This window comes from Gossypium raimondii, chromosome 4 (genome assembly GCF_025698545.1).
Source record: "Gossypium raimondii isolate GPD5lz chromosome 4, ASM2569854v1, whole genome shotgun sequence".
In the NCBI taxonomy this organism is placed as follows: Eukaryota; Viridiplantae; Streptophyta; class Magnoliopsida; order Malvales; family Malvaceae; genus Gossypium; species Gossypium raimondii.
Window position 1 is genome coordinate 48,897,978 of NC_068568.1, and position 16,333 is coordinate 48,914,310.

General features: G+C 31.3%; 1 protein-coding gene across 2 annotated transcripts; it reads left to right on the forward strand.

The window, feature by feature from the left end:
- Nucleotides 1-466: 466 nt before the first annotated feature.
- Nucleotides 467-4,795, forward strand: LOC105780747 (WEB family protein At2g40480). Of its 2 annotated transcripts, XM_012605239.2 has the most exons (3): nt 467-765; nt 2,997-3,324; nt 3,445-4,795. In XM_012605239.2, the coding sequence occupies exons 1-3, from the start codon at nt 508-510 to the stop codon at nt 4,479-4,481; spliced, it is 1,623 nt and encodes a 540-aa protein (XP_012460693.1). In that variant the 5' UTR covers nt 467-507; the 3' UTR covers nt 4,482-4,795. The 2 variants fall into 2 exon arrangements, with proteins under 2 accessions (XP_012460693.1, XP_012460692.1); XM_012605238.2 differs by having other exon boundaries at nt 2,997-4,795.
- Nucleotides 4,796-16,333: the final 11,538 nt, after the last annotated feature.

Sequence of the window (16,333 nt, forward strand, 5' to 3'; positions counted from 1 at the left end):
GATAGAGTAACCACTTCGTAACAAAACGATAACGTAAGTGACTAAAACGTAACATTTCAAACATAAATGACTAAAATGTAATCTGAGACAAACAAAAGTGACTATTTTTGTAGTTTACCCTAATTATAAATCAACCCATAAGCATGTAATTCCAACCTCATGCCAACATGCTGATATGTCATCATATTTTTGGCTTCAACTCAAACCCCTTGACCCACCAACTCTGACTCATCATCCTACCAACCAATGCCCATTAAACACGTCACTAAACTTCAAACATTCATCCAAAACACCAGAGAAAAGAAAAAGAAATTAAATCATTTTGCCACCTTTGCTCTCTCACCTTGTGGGACTATGGACATAATCATGCAGATTTCTTGATTTCTCATCATGTATCTTCTTCTTCTTTTTTCATTTTAAAATATGAGACAATTCTCTTTTGCATCTACACTCAAATTGACATTACCATTTCGTTCTTGAAGCTTATTTAATTTATGTGCATATGTAATGGCAGCAGTGCCTCAAGGGTCTCCTATGGAAGGGGTTCCAGGTACACCCGGAATCCGGGAGATGAGACCTGAGCACGGCTCCAAGAATTTTGGGTTTTGCACCGACTCAAGCAGAGACCCGAATCCGGGGATAAGGAGGGTTAGTTTGAGAGCAGAGATCGATACTTCACCGCCTTTTGTGTCGGTTAAGGAGGCTGTAACCCGGTTTGGTGGCAGCGGACCTAGGGTGCCATTGTACAAGTTTGGAGAGGCCTATGTAAGTATTTTTTGCTTTTAATTCGACTACATATGATGTGAAGTATGCTTTGTTTTGTAGCAAGTTATATGTATAGATGTCCAAGTCCTTTTAATTATCGGATTTAAACACCATATTTCACAATAACCTTTTAATTTTTAATTTTTAAAATTAATTAATTACTAGCACGGCATACATGTGAATTGCTATGTAGATGTCATGTCAGCAAAGTTAACAGATGTTAATTTTTCTATATATTTTAGGTGATTTGATAAATAATGCAAATTCAAGATCTAAAAGATAGGGGTGTTTAAATTTCAGTTAAAATTGAATTAATTAATTGAATCGATCTAATTCGATTAATCGGTCAGTTAACCGATCTAACTCGATTCAAAATCAGGAAATTCATCAAACTAACCGAACTTAAGAATTAATAATAAAAATTATATGTAGTTTTAATTCGGTTAATTTAGATAATTTTATCAAATAAACATTATCAATTTTTTGATATGTTTTATACTTATTTTAATAAAAAGCATACAAAGTTCGATTAATTTAATTAATACTATTAACTGTTTGATTAACCGTTTAAACACCCCTACTAAAAGAGACAAAAAATAAATAAATAACTAAAATAACTTTTTTTGTAAAATTCATTCCAAAGTTAACGTGTTTCATTAAAAATTAAGAAAAAAACTTTTTTTCGAAGTAGACGCAATTAATAAATCAATCTCAAGTTACGGTATGGGTTTTTACAAAATTATTATAAAAATAAAAATAACCAAAATATTATAATTTTTTTATTTATTAAAATATTATAATTTTTTTATTTACCAAAATATACTAAAAAAATCAATAAATCAATCAATCTCAACTTACGGTATAAAACGAATTTTTAAAAATTAATTGTCTTAGTAAATAAAAATTAAAATTTTAATTAATTTATTTATTCAATAGAAAAATTAATTCTAAATTAAATTTTATTAAATAATAATTTCTGAATTTATAGAATTCAATAGAGATTTTAATTTATAGAAAATATTTTTCCATTCTCATTCTTTGAGTTTTTAAAGGGTTATATCAAAATTTTAGAACTGGATATACATTTTTTATTGGTACTTGAATGTATTGATGCCAGTCTGTTTCGATGTATTATTTTGGATTTATTGTTATTTTTAAAAAAATTAATATATGTATATATATATCAAATAATGAGAAATTCTTAAATATAAAATACTCATCAATTATATAAAATATTATTTAGGTTCACAAATATAGTCCATCATTAAACAAAATAAAATAAATTAGCAAAAGAATTTATTACATAAATTGAACAATAAGATCATCACATACCATACATATAAAAACCCATGATTCAATAAATCCAAAATAAATGATAAAAATTTTAAATTTAAGTTCAAAATTATTTTTATCAACTAGTAAATCAAATTTCAATTGAAAAATGAAATCAACCAATACGACTTGGTATGAGCAATATTGACCTAAATTTACAATAGAATTTAAAGTTTATTATTCGGTTTACTACTCAAAATAACGTTCCAACCAATAAAGACGATACTAAAATAAAATTGACTACCTTAATTTTAATTTTTTTTCTTAAGTTGCTTTTATCTATCTTAATTTATCTTTTATTTTATTTAAATTTTTATAATTATTCAATTTTAATGAAATATCATTTAAATAAGATATTAAAATATAAAAATGCATTTAAATTACTCAAAAAAGGCATTTAAATAATTGTTAAAATTATTCAATATATTTTATTTTAGCTAAATTATTATTATTTTAAATAATATTTTATTATTTTAATAATTTGATTTATACAATTATTTGCAATTGATTTAGCATTTGTATCCTATTATTTCAAAAAGAAAAAAAATATTTTTCATTTTTAATGAGACATATTAACTTTTGAATAATTTTAATCGTCTATTTAATTATAAATTATTATATAATAAAATTTAATTTAAACTATTTTTATAATAATTAAATTCTACTCTTAATTAAATAAATTATTTATAAAATTAAAAGCGTGACGTAAAACAACAAATAATATTAATAAGTCTTTTTTACTTAAAAAAAAACTAATAAGTTTTATAAAAAAACAATTAATGAAATTAAAAAAATAAAAAAAGCTAAACGTGAAAGGGGCAGGGAGGGGGAACCAATATGTGGGCAGAGGATTTCTATTCCAATTTTAATGTACGATAAATCGAATTTGTTATGAACAGAACGGGATTGAAGAGTTTGACATAAAGAAAGTGGAAGAACAAGCAGCAGAATTGGAGAAAGATCTGATTGTGAAAGAGTTGGAGACTTTGGATGTGCTTGAAGAACTTGGAACTACAAAAAGGATTGTGGAAGATTTAAAGAGACAGCTCCAGAATGAAGCTTTGAAATGCATGGCCACTGCTACACCAGACAACATGCCATCTCCTGCTATCAAAGAAATGAACATGGAGCACCGTGAACAGATTGGAAACGGGGGTTCAAGCCTCTGCCCCATTTCATCTCCTGATTTGATCTTGATGGAGTTGAAAGAAGCAAAACTGAACCTTGGTAAAACTATCAATGATCTTGGGGTGATTCAAACTTTTGTTGGGTCTCTAAATAAGAATACGAAGAAAGAGAAAAGTTTACTTGATATCACCCTTGAGAGGCTAACTTGTAAGTTTGCAGGGGTGAAGGTGAAGCCACAGATTGCCAACAATGTGGGTGCTGCCAATCATGGGAGTTTTGAGAATTGTTCCAACATCTTAAGATCTCCATTTCACAACAACTCGAAGCTCGAGCAGTTTAAGAAAACGGTTGATCCTGCAAAAACTGAAGTTCCAAGATCAACGCCACTACCAGGGAATGAAGAAAATAGGCCCTGTCGCAGGACTGCTCAAATGAGATGGATTGCAGCCAAGAAGATGGAGGAAGCCGCCAGGGCAGCTGAGGCACTTGCTCTAATTGAAATGAATGCCCTTACGGGAATGAAGGGTTTGCCAAGCAATGACAACTCATCAGGATTTTCCCTGCCGGAACCAGAACCCGAACCGTTGCTTGGAACCCCGAAAGTTATAAGGGCAGAAGAGGTTTCTAACAGGAAAGTAATCCATGCAATGCACAAATTTGCGGAAGCAAATATCTCCAAAATGTCAATCTTGAAGAAGCTGGAGGAAGCTTCAGAAGAAGTTAAACATAGTAAACAAGCATTGGCAGAGGCTCTTAACAGACTCGAAATTGCAACCAGAAAGCAACTTGATGCTGAAGAAGCTCTCAGGAGATGGATTCCAGAACAAGAACAGAAGAAACAGGTCATTTATAATGCCACTAAGATCAACAATTTCCACCCTCCAATCCCTCAGCATCAGCATCTTCCTCGATCTCCTTTACATGATCTGATGAACAAGCAAAACCCAACAATGGATGATGAACCAAAGCCTGTATTAAGGCCGACAGTTTCAATGAGGGATATCTTGAGCAGGAAACAGGTTACTCCTGACGATTGTGTGGTGAAAAGGCCTAATGAGGGCCACAATACTGAAAGGCAAAAGGTTGCTTTGAGTCAAATGCTTCATGAACTAAGGGAAGATCTGACATTTCCTCAGATACCTGATCACCAAAAAGAACACGGGGATGATCAAAAGCAGTACTTAACCCAGAGGAGGAAGTTTGGGTTCATCCACATCTCTCTTCCAGTGGCAAAGCAAAACAAGAAGAAACCATAAGCTTTAAACGAAACATATAGGACAAATTTTATGACTAAATAGAAGTACCGTTCGGAATACCAACCGTGACACTGTGTTGCAGCTGTTCCTGGGTGATTTTTATTTATTGTTTTTATGTTGCTGGCATCTTTGGATATTGGTTTTGGAAAGGTGTGTCTGGAGTTTGTATTCATGGATTCTACGACCAGCCCTGATTTTTATTTTTATTTTTATTTTTTTATCGACACCAGCCCTGAATATTTATGGGGTAGAATTTCATGTTATCTATATATCAAAAGGCATTGAAATTGTGATGACTCTTTTGCTTCACAGTATTTTAACTGTTCTTTAACATTCATCATTTTATCGAATAAATTTCCCCTTCTTTTAAATGTTAATTAAAAATAAATTAAATGATGATATGTATCCACGTATATGCAACATTAGCAAAGCTAACAAATGTTAATTTTTTCATCCACTTTAGGGTGTCAAAAACAAATGTTAATTTTTTCATCCACTTTAGGGTGATTTGACAAAAATGCAAGTTCAAGGGATAAAAGAGGTAAAAATTTAAATGGAGGGCTAAAATGAGTTTTTTTTTTTTTTGTAAAGTTGGAGGGTCAAACAAACTAGTGAATAAATTATAGGGTAAATTAAACCAACAGACACTCAACTTTGGGGTAGCTAACAAAACAGTCACTTAGGTTTCAATTCAGTCATTCAACTTTTAAAAAATAACAAAGCAGTCCTTTTAATCATTTTTCGTTACAGACGTAACGGAAAAATGACATGGCAGATGACGGCTTCCTTGTTGTCATTAACCATCCAGCTGGCTGGTTACCATCAATTTAAACAACCCCTTTAGCACCAATATAGGGTTTAGGCAGTAGAAGAAGAAGAAAAAGAATGAGGAGAAGGAGAAGGAGAAGGAGGAAGAGAAGAGAAAAAATGGAGATGTCGGTCATAACTCCGGTGTGCTATTGTGGAAACCTAGCCAAATTAAACACGTCTTGGTTTAATGACAACCCAGGTAGGAGGTTTTGGGGGGTAAAAAGTTTGGGAGTGAGTTTCGAAAACCATGTCATTTTTTTTCAGCTGGTTTGATCCACCATTGACACCATATTCACGAATTGTGTTGTTGGGTCTCTTGAAATAGTGAGGACATTGGAGGATGCAAGGAGGAGGGGGAGAAAAACATGGGTTTTGGTGCTTGTATTTGTAATATTGTTGTTACTTTTTAAACCCTAAACCAACTTATGTGATAGTTGGTGTTCTTATTATTGTTAGCACTGAAAACCAGCTTTTGTGGCTGCTGGTATATTGTTTTGCTATTCATTCATGATGAGTGGAAGCTAGGGGTCCCAAATGTAATGGCCTGTAAAAGGTAGAAGTTTGCTTACAGACTTGAAGTTGAAAGACTAATTGTAATGGGAGAGTATTTGGTTATTGTAATGGCCTGATATTCTTACACATTTGTATTTCATTCCATTTCATTTTCTAAATGTTTAATCTTATTTTTAAGACTTGAAAGAGTATTTGGTTATTGTTTGGCAGCTTCTTACATTGCATGGATCAATGCTCATATGTTAGAAGAGATAAAATAGATGGGAAAAAAAACAGAAACACATTGGTCAGCATTTAAACTTCTTTCATATATTAAGGCCAAACTGTTTACAAAATGAGGGGGAAACTATTGTCAAATTTGCCTACAATTCAATACAATTGAACATATTTGAATTGTAGGCAATTTTACAAAAAAAAATTTAGTGACTATATATGCCTAAGTTTAGATAACAGTAGCAATCATAGCCAAATTTACAAAAAAAAATAATCTACCTAAGTTAAGAAATCAGTAGCAAGTATAGGCAAATTTACACAATTTCAAAAAGTTAACAAAATAAAGTCTTTTTCACAATGTCACATATGACTCTTGAGTAGAAGTTATCCATTTGACAGTGGTTGGTTTCCTCTTGAATGTAAGCTTTTCTCTTGAGGCAGCATCTTGTTAGTGAGTTGGGGCAGTTTGTAACTAAGTTAGAGTAACCTCCTATTGAGTTGGGGCAGTCTCTTACTGATTTGGGGTAGTCTGTTGCTGAGTTGGGGCAACCACTTGGTTGTGAACACCAATTTTGTGTTTTTTGACCTACAGAAACAAGTGAAATCCATCAAAAAAATTGCATTTATAAGTAAAATAATGAAGCAAAGGCAGATGACTTATTGAAATGTTTTGGCCAACTTCCCCTTTGCAACTCCTCTTATTGTGACTTATTTTGTTGCATTTACTACACCTCATTTCCACCCCTCTCTTGGTCAACCTTTCTATTGTTTGTGGTTCATCAGGTTCTTTCCTTCTCACCTTAGTAGGTCTGTTAGGTGGTCTTCTTAGTGTAAGAGGCAATATTGGCAACATGTTTGGCACAAACACCCGTTGTTTAGGACTTCTAACTGCTTTATGAAGTTGGAGTAAATGGCAAGTTGGGTTTGCTTGGTGTACCAGGTTTGTACATAAGTTTCTAGGAACTCATCTTTTAAGTGAATGACAACCACTGCACGCATGAAAGGGATACCAATGAGATCTCAATTTCTACAAGAGTAGGAATTCTCAACTAGGTCAATCACATGCTGACTGCCTGGACCACATGCAACCCGATACCTGTCTCCACCAGCATGTGATGAAACACACTTAAAACACAATCACTAAAACAATATTAAAAACAACATGTAATCAACCCCACCAACAATCCTACACAAGGCATAAATATATTAAAAATGACAAAAATAAAGACATACATATATTGGTCCAACAACATGTGCTTAGCCCCACCAGCAATTAAACACAAGGCGGAATAAAGGCATCAATATTAAAAATGGTAAATTTACCTTAGTGAATATTTGATATTGACATCCAGCTTTTTCTTGATCTCTAGACACAAGATTCCTTTAATTTTTTCAGCTTCTTCTTTTTTCTTGACAATAAACAACATAATCTTAGTCCTAATTGTTTCCATCATGGTCAGAATAAGTTTCCTTCTTGCTTCAAATATCACCTACCAATAAGCAACATAAAGGATTAATGAACTGCATGTCCTTAATAATTAGTAAGTAACATTAAAAATAGGGGTTTAGCATGTTAAAGCATTCAGAAAGTTTATTCACCAACGTGTCAGACTGGCTTCTAATTGAGAACTGGGACCTTGACTAGTGAGTAGGGTTATTTTCCTTCAACAAATCATAAGCATGCTAATTGGTATTCTTCAGTTCAGCCATGACACCCTTAAAATCTCTTGAAGTGCTTGCTCTACAGCTTTCCAAAGTAAATCTTTCAATTTCTTTGTTCGAAAACCAACTTTCTTGAAATTAGCATGTAGGTGTCTAACACAGTGTATTGTTTCTGCATTAGGAAACAACATATATATTGCTTCTAAAAGTTCTTGCAAATAGAACACAAATAGTTTAATTCTTTGACATACCAAAAACCTCAAACAGAAACAACATAAAACAAACTAGACAAATTAAGGTTTACCTTTTATTTTTAAGACATGAAAGATATCTGGCATGAGCTCACAATTTCCAAGTCTAATGCGAGCAACTCTAAGAACCAGAGCCATGATGCTTGGTTTTCACTTTCGATAGCTGCATATGTAATAGGATAGATGCCATTATTTGCATATATCCCAACAGCTGCCAGTAGATAGCCACCAAAGTAACCCTTCAAGAAACATCCATCTAAATCTATTATACTCCTACGACCAACCCTATAGCCATCTTTGCATGCCTGCAGACAGACATACATCCTTTGAAACAACATGTTATCTAGATAACAGATTGTTGTTGTTCCCTCATTTTGGGTCCTAACCTTCAACAAATACTCATAAATCTTCTCATATTAAGCCTTATGAGCTCATTCAATTAATTCTAATGCCCTAAGTTTAGCCTTCCTACATTTGGTTAACAAGACAAGGAAAATGAAATCTCTTTTAACATCTTGTTGCAATAATGTCAAAGAATAATCAGGATTAGTAATGAAATTTTCTTTATAATGTTGACCTATCCAAGCTAAGGTTACATTCTTATTTTTATATACTTTAGAGCAAGTATGGTTAGGGTTTGAACTCCTAATTTTCCAAGTCTGGTTATAGACATTTTAAACTACAGACTGTCTTTAACCTCTTTAGATCATTTTTGGGGAACTTAATAAAATAACTATTCAGCCTACCATACTGCTTGGCAGCTTCTTTTAGACTGTTTTTGGACTTAAATAATAATTCAACCTAAAGTTTAGGATTACTCATGCCATTGTCTAGGTTAAACTCAGGCCAATTTTGGCCATCTGAGTCAGATTCATGTACACTATTTAACCTCCCAGAATCATCACCACACAGTTCCCCTACTTTTATATCATTCATGTTTAAACCATCTAGATTAACCCTAATCCTAGTAGACACATCACTATCAAACACATCAAAATCAGACATTTCTTCTTCACTCATTAAAATTATCATCAATTAAACCTGTCAAACAAATTTAACATCAATAAAGGCAAACAACAACCAAACAATTTAATACAACATAGGCAATGACCAAACAATTTAATACAACATGATAGACAATAACCAATACAAAAACAATTTAATGCAAACACATCCATTTCTGCCATGCACATGACAGACAATAACTGAACACTTTCACCCTAAACTTTAGCAATGGCAAACAATAAGCAATACAATATAGAAGCTAAAGAACAAATTTAATCCAATTGATATTTGAAACTAGGAATAGATTTGTCTCTTTATAACCAAAAAATAACCAAACTTGATACTGTTAGTTATAAAAATGGGAACAAATTTGTCTCTTTAATAAGGCAATAAGAATGCTAATGGCAGACATATTTGAATACACAAAATTTCAATAAACATATTTAAAATACTCATAAATCATATTTGAATAGTTAAATCAATTTGATACAAATAATAAACATAACATACACAGCATCATGCATATGGCAGACGATACACAGTATATGCCATTCACTTTAATAACCAGACCCTAAACTCCATGTGAATAACAAATGAAACCAAAATCTGCCATGCACGTTAATAACAAATGAAACCAAAATCTGGCATAAACCTCATGTGAATGCAACATTTTTAAAATTTTAAATCTAGACAACCCTAAATCTTAAAAATCAAAAACTAAATACATAAACTTACCCATTACAGTGGATGTAACAACATTAGTAGCTTCTCCTCTATTGACTATTGTCGTTGAAAACCAAAAACATTAATAGGTTTCACTTTTTGTCTTCTTTTCTCCCCAAATAAAAAATATCAATCAATTTTTAACCTTAAACCCTATTAATCAATTTCTAAATCAATTTTCTAACCCTAAACCAACATTGCTAATCAATTCCCAAATCAATTTCTAAACCAAATCCCTGTTATTTTTTTCCCAATCGATTTTCTTTTCCATCTCCCCTTAATCACAATCAATTTCTTTTTTACCCTAAACCAACCCACCTATTCAGATTTTCCCCTAAACCCGTGTCAAACCTTGACCCTTCCACTACTTCACCAACGTGGCAATTTAACTGGCCACATCAGCTAGTTAACTTGCCATATTAGCAATCTCATTAAGACAATAACAGAACATGTTAATAAGTGACTGATTTGCCACTATTTAGTAATGTTAGTGACTATTTTGTTATTTTTCAAAAGTTGAGTGACTGAATTGAAACTTGAGTGACAGTTTTGTCAGTTACCCCAAAGTTGAGTGACTGTTGGTGTAATTTACCCTAAATTATATTAGGATGATCTTAAAAAGTTTAGTTTTTAGGCACCAATAGAATCATGTCATGTCATAAAAATTTAAAGATAACAAAGTATTATTATACACTTATATTTATAATATCTTTTCCAACTTAATTTAACTTTAATTAAATTACTTAAAATAATTAATTTTTTTAAAATTATAAACAATTTTGTGCAAGTTAATGTTTTTTATTTATATGCAACTAATTTTTTTTTTAAAAATAGTAATTTTCTGTAATTTTGGTGATTATTTTACTCTGAATCTCAAACCCAAAATCTCGAACCCTGAACCTTGAGGTTTAGTATTTGAGATTTTAGATTTAGGGTTTAGGTTTGTGGTTTAAGGTTAAGGTTTATGGTTTAAAGGTTTGGGATTTATGGTTTGAGTTTAAGGTGTAATGGTTTAGGGTTATGAGTTATGAGTTTAGGATTCAAGGTTTGGGTTTATGGTTGAATGTGTTCAGGGCTATTAGTTTAAGTTTAAGGTTTGAACTTTAGGTTTATAGTGTGATATTAGGGTTTAAGGTTATTTGTTTAAGTTTAGGGTTTAGGCTTTTAGTGTTTAGTTTTAAAGTTTAATATTCTAGATTTAAGGTTTAGAGTTTAAGGTTTATGCATCTAGGTTTTGGGTTCAAGGTTCGAGATTTTAGATTTAAAGTTTATGTTTTAAGGTTTATGATTCAATGTTATGGGTTTGAATTTATGTTTAGGGTTTAAGATTTTATGGTTTAATGTTTTATGTTTTGGATGTATGGTTTGAGATTGTATATTTAGGGTTTATGGTTCATGATTTAGGAGTAGGATTTAAGGTTTTAGGTTTTAGGTTTATGGGTTTATAGTTTATGGTTATTAATTTTAGGGTTTAGGTTTTAGAGTTTGGGTATAAGGTTTAAGGGTTTAGTGTTATGTGTTTGAGTTTAGGGTTTATGTTTTTAGATTTAGGGTTTGTGGTTTAAGATTCAAGGTTATGAGTTAAAGTTTAAGATTGGGCTTTTAGGTTTTGGGTTCAAGGTTCGAGATTTTAGATTCTAGATTTAGAACATGGTTATGGGTTTAAGTTTAAGGTTTAAGGTTTAAGTGTTATGGGTTTGAGTTTAGGGTTTGTACTTAAGGTTTAGGGTTTAAGATTATGGTTTAGGGTTTAAAGTTATATGTTTGAGTTTAAGATTTGGGCTTTTATGTTTTGGGTTTAGTGTTTGAGATTCTAGATTTACACTGTGTTTGGTTCAGTGTAATAGGTAACCCATTACGCCCCGATTACGCGCCTATTACATTACGCCCCTATTCCGGCGTTTGGTTCGCTGTAATAGATATTACGCGCTAATACAATCCCGACCTAATCCCCAAATTCCCTACTTTTCTATTCCATTCCCAAATCCCAGATTACCTATTACGTCCGGCTTCCCTTCCCAACTCTCTGTTTTACCCTCCCTCCCTACCCGAAATCGACCTCCACCCTCTCATTTTTCTGTCCCCATCATTTCTCCTCCCATTTCCCACTGCTTCATTTTTCCTCTCGGAGCACGTTTGGTTGTTGAATCTTACCGACGGCTGGGGTTCCTCTCCCTCGGAAATCCTTAACTCTCGACTAAAATCGCAAGGTAAGGATAATGGGTAATATATTTTGTTTTTCTTTTGTTTACTATGCTTTTGAGGTAGAGTATGTTTAGGTCTTAACAGTTCTCTATTTATGTTGATCGGAATTATTTGGGGTTATCTTAAAATCACTACAAAGTTAAATGTCTCCATCTCTACAAGTCCCCCCAATATATATATTTTTGCGAAAAATTTTGAACTTGGGAGAAGATATCTAATTCTTATAGATTGGTTTAGTTTTCTATATGGAATGGACATTGTTATCAGTTAATCCTAGCTGCTTGATGAATCTTTCTTCTTCTTTGACTTCTCTTAATCTGTTTGGGTGTCGTATGCAATGGAACTTCTCTTAATCTATCTCGAATACAACTAAATAAAAATTCATATTTTTTCAACCATTCTTCTGAAAATTTATTTTGTTTGTTTTGCAGTATCTTTGAAGTGTAATGTTTTTTTTCTGGGTTTGATTAAATGGAGAAAAACAAGGATGATGATTATGGAGAGGAAGAAGATTCAGAGTATGTATTACTTGATCTTGAAGTCTGTTAGGTAGGCGATTGACATCCTCCAAATGCACCTTATACTCTTTCGTAAGTTCTAAATTTTGTATGTTACAAATTTGTTAAGGTTTTTTTTGGCGATTATGTGAAGATTAGAATTTATAACTGAATGAGTATTTAGGAAGTTTAGTCTTGAATACATATGACTGATACAAATATTTTTTAAAAAACTAAGAACCCAAGAAGAAAGCTTTGCCTTTGGTTTTGTTGCTCGATGTTCATTTTATATTTGTTAATTCATGAAGCGAAAGCTCTCATATTTTTCTTGGTCACTTATGAGGATTAGGGAATTTTAATGTGTTGATAGAGATCTTCATCTAGATATATAATACTAGCTATCGTGTGATTGCTTTAACTATGGAGAACTTAATCTAGATAAACCTTGTTTAGATTATGTATGTACTTGCTTTGTACTTGTTGGATTTAATAAACATTAGATTGACAATGCATTTCAACATTTATGGTGTTATATATTTATATAAAATTTGGCAAGTTTATAATTTGTATTATATAAAATTTCTTACATTTATGTATTCATTGAGTTTGCAATATGATTAATCTTAATAAAAATCAACCTATATATGTTTTTGTTCTTTGATTGGAGCTCTGCATAGATGAATACTGGATTTGATTTTGGTGTGTAATTGTAAGCTTCTAATTATTTGTTTAGCGATATTCTTGCTCGGAAATATTGCTTACTTGATTCTTGGTATTTTTTGTCGGTTTTGAACAAGGTTTGATTGTTGTTTTTAACCCTTTTTCTTTGATTTATCATATTGTGATGATCAGATTGTTATGAATGTCGAGTGCGGATACGATGAATCCAATATTAATCATAGACAAAAAGTGAAGTGGTGAGTTGTTAACTTTGCAAATCTTGCTATATTATTTAAATCAAGGTCGATGTCGGATGTGGATCAGACGTGACATGGATTTACCAAAATTTTCTATGTTTTTCTCTATATTTGGAGGACCATTCCTCCACACTAGTGTCTGAATATGTTATGTATACATAAAGAAACTGAAAAGTCCAAATATGAAGAAACAATTGGGGCTTGCTTTGTTTTCTCTGAAGATGGTGAGCAATATTTCCTGTTATACTTACTTTGAGCTAAATCGGGACTTGGTTAACTTACTCCATCCTATTCTCTCTTTGTTATCATCTTCTTGCCCCTTACATAGCGGAATAGCAAGTTACTTGTACAATCCAGGCATTCTTGTCATGTTATTATTATTTTTCTATGTCGTATTGCATTTAAGGTGTTATATAGTTTGTGACACGATAAATCCATGATAGATTTTGGCATGTTCGTGCATACATGTTGTGTTCTAGTAGTTGAACTTCAGTCCGTAACATAGGCTGCCTCTTGGTTTATTTTGTTTCTCAAACATTTTGCATTGCATGAATTAATAACTTGTGTGTGAAATTATGATTTCTGAAGCTTCACTGTAGTACATGAAGAGACAGGTCCATTAGAGGCAAATCTCTTCTCGAGCAAATATATACTAGATCCAAATCAAGCTCAGAAAGCAAGTAAAACCGGTCGCTCGACTTGGAAGATTCTCAAGTTCGATTGTTACTCGACGAGGATGTTCAAGTCGAAACAAATTCCCAAAATAATTCAATTTTGTAAACTAGCAAACTCAAAATTTGTAGTTAAATGTTGATCCTTAACTTTGAAAGTAATTTAATGAAATTTTGAAAGTAATTTAATGAAATTCAAGCTAAGTTATGCTCGAGGAAGAGTCCATATTTTTAAGCGGTGGATCTTGTATATAAACTATTTATTGATTGCGAATTATAATGCAAACAAATGTAATTTTTAGTAATAAAGGTGTGATTGATCCGAATTATTTTAAATTGTATAAATTCATATAAGAAATTTTATTATTAAGAATTTTATGAAATTATATATTATTATTAATTATATGTAATAATAATTATTTTAAATTATACAAATTCATATAAGATAATTTATTAGTTATAATTATTTTAAATTTTATTAAATCATATATTTTAATTAAAATATATTTAATATTAATTATTTCAAATTATCTTTTATAGTATCATATATTATGATTTGAGTAAATTCATATAAGAATATTAATTATTAAGAATTTTATTAAATTATATATTTTAATTATAATATATTTAATAATAATTATGTTAATTTATATTTTATAGTATCATATATTATGATTTGAGTAAATTTATATAAGAATATTGATTATTAAGAATTTTATTAAATTATATATTTTAATTATAATATATTTAATAATAATTATGTTTAAATATGATTAAATTATTTATTATTGATATTAATAATCTTATTAAAATTTAAATAACAATAACAATAATCATCTACCAAAACAAATTTATGGTAAGGGTATTCTAGTCATTTTAGTTTTTTCCATTATGCTATTACACCTCTATTCCATTCAACCAAACACAAGATTACTATTACGCCTCTATTCCATTACATTCAACCAAACAATTGATTTGCTATTACGCCTCTATTCCATTACGCCTCTAATCCATTACGCCTCTATTCCAATACAGCGAACCAAACGTGCTCTTAAGGTTTAGTATTTGGGGTTATGTTTTTTACTTTAGGGTTTAAGTTTTTATGTTTTGGGTTTAAGGTTTGAGATTTTAGATTTAAAGTGTAGTGTTCAGGGTTTATGATTCAATGTTGTGTGTTTGGATTTAGGTTTGAGGTTTAATGTTGTAGGGTTTAAGGTTCTATGTTTTGGATTTAGGATTTGAGATTTTAGATTTAGGGTTTAGTGTTTAGTGTTATATATTTAAGAGTGTAGGGTTTAAGTTTAAGATATATGGGTTTAATGTGTTTGAGTTTAGGGTTTGAGTTCTATGTTTTGTTTCATGGTTCTGGATTCTAGATTTAGTGTTTACGATTTAGGATTCAAGGTTATGGGTTATAGTTTAGGATTGGGCTTTGATGTTTTTACTTTAGGGTTTGAGATTTTAGATTAAAGATTCATGGTTATGGGTTTGAGTTTAGGGTTATTGAGGTATTAAGTTTGGGGTTTAAATATTATTGGTTTGGCTTAAGGTTTAGGGTTTAATGTTTGAGATTATGATTTAAGGTTCGGAGTTTGGGTTCATGGTTAGAGATTTTAATTTTAAAGTTTAGGGTTCAGTGTTTATGGTTTATGATTTAATGTTATGGGTTTGAATTTAGGTTTGAAGCTTAAGGTTGTATGGTTTAGAGTTCTATATTTTTATTTAGGGTTTGAGATTCTAGGTTTAGGATTTAGTGTTTAGGATTTAATGTTATATGTTCTAGTGTTTATGGATTATGATTATTAATTTTAGGGTTTAAGTTTAAGATGTTAAGATTTAAGGTTATGTGTTTTAGTTTAAGGTTTGAGTTTTAAAGTTTAGGGTTTAAAATTTAACATTCTAGATTTACGGTTTAGGTTTTAAGATTCACGGTTATGGGCTAAAGTTTAAGATTGGGATATTGGGTTTGGGGTTCATTTTTGAGTTTCTATATTTAGGATTCATGGTTATGGGTCATGTTTAGGGTTTGGGCTTAAGGTTTACTATTCAAGATTATTGTTTAGGGTTTTAGGTTTTGGGTTCGTGGTTATGGTTTAGGGATTGGGGAGATACTTTATTTTAAGCATTGGAGTGGATGACTACCAGAAGATAGATTCATATATGTGACTGACTAGACTAATAGTGCATCAAACAGGATTCAGGTAGAATAAATCTTGAATCCATTTATGGATTTATTTACTTGTAACATTCATAGTGCAACATACCTTAATTCTAAGTGGATGATGGATTATATATGCGTGACTCGTATACTTTAATGTAAGTAAAAGCCCGAGTTCAAATAGATAAGGAATCAAAAGTTGATGCGTTAGGTATGTGGCTTCTACA

Coding starts and splice junctions, on each gene's coding strand:
- LOC105780747 (XM_012605238.2), top strand. CDS start 508: ATGGCAGCAGTGCCTCAAGGGTCTCCTATGGAAGGGGTTCCAGGTACA. Junction 766..2,996: donor ACAAGTTTGGAGAGGCCTAT/GTAAGTATTTTT, acceptor TGTTATGAACAG/AACGGGATTGAAGAGTTTGA.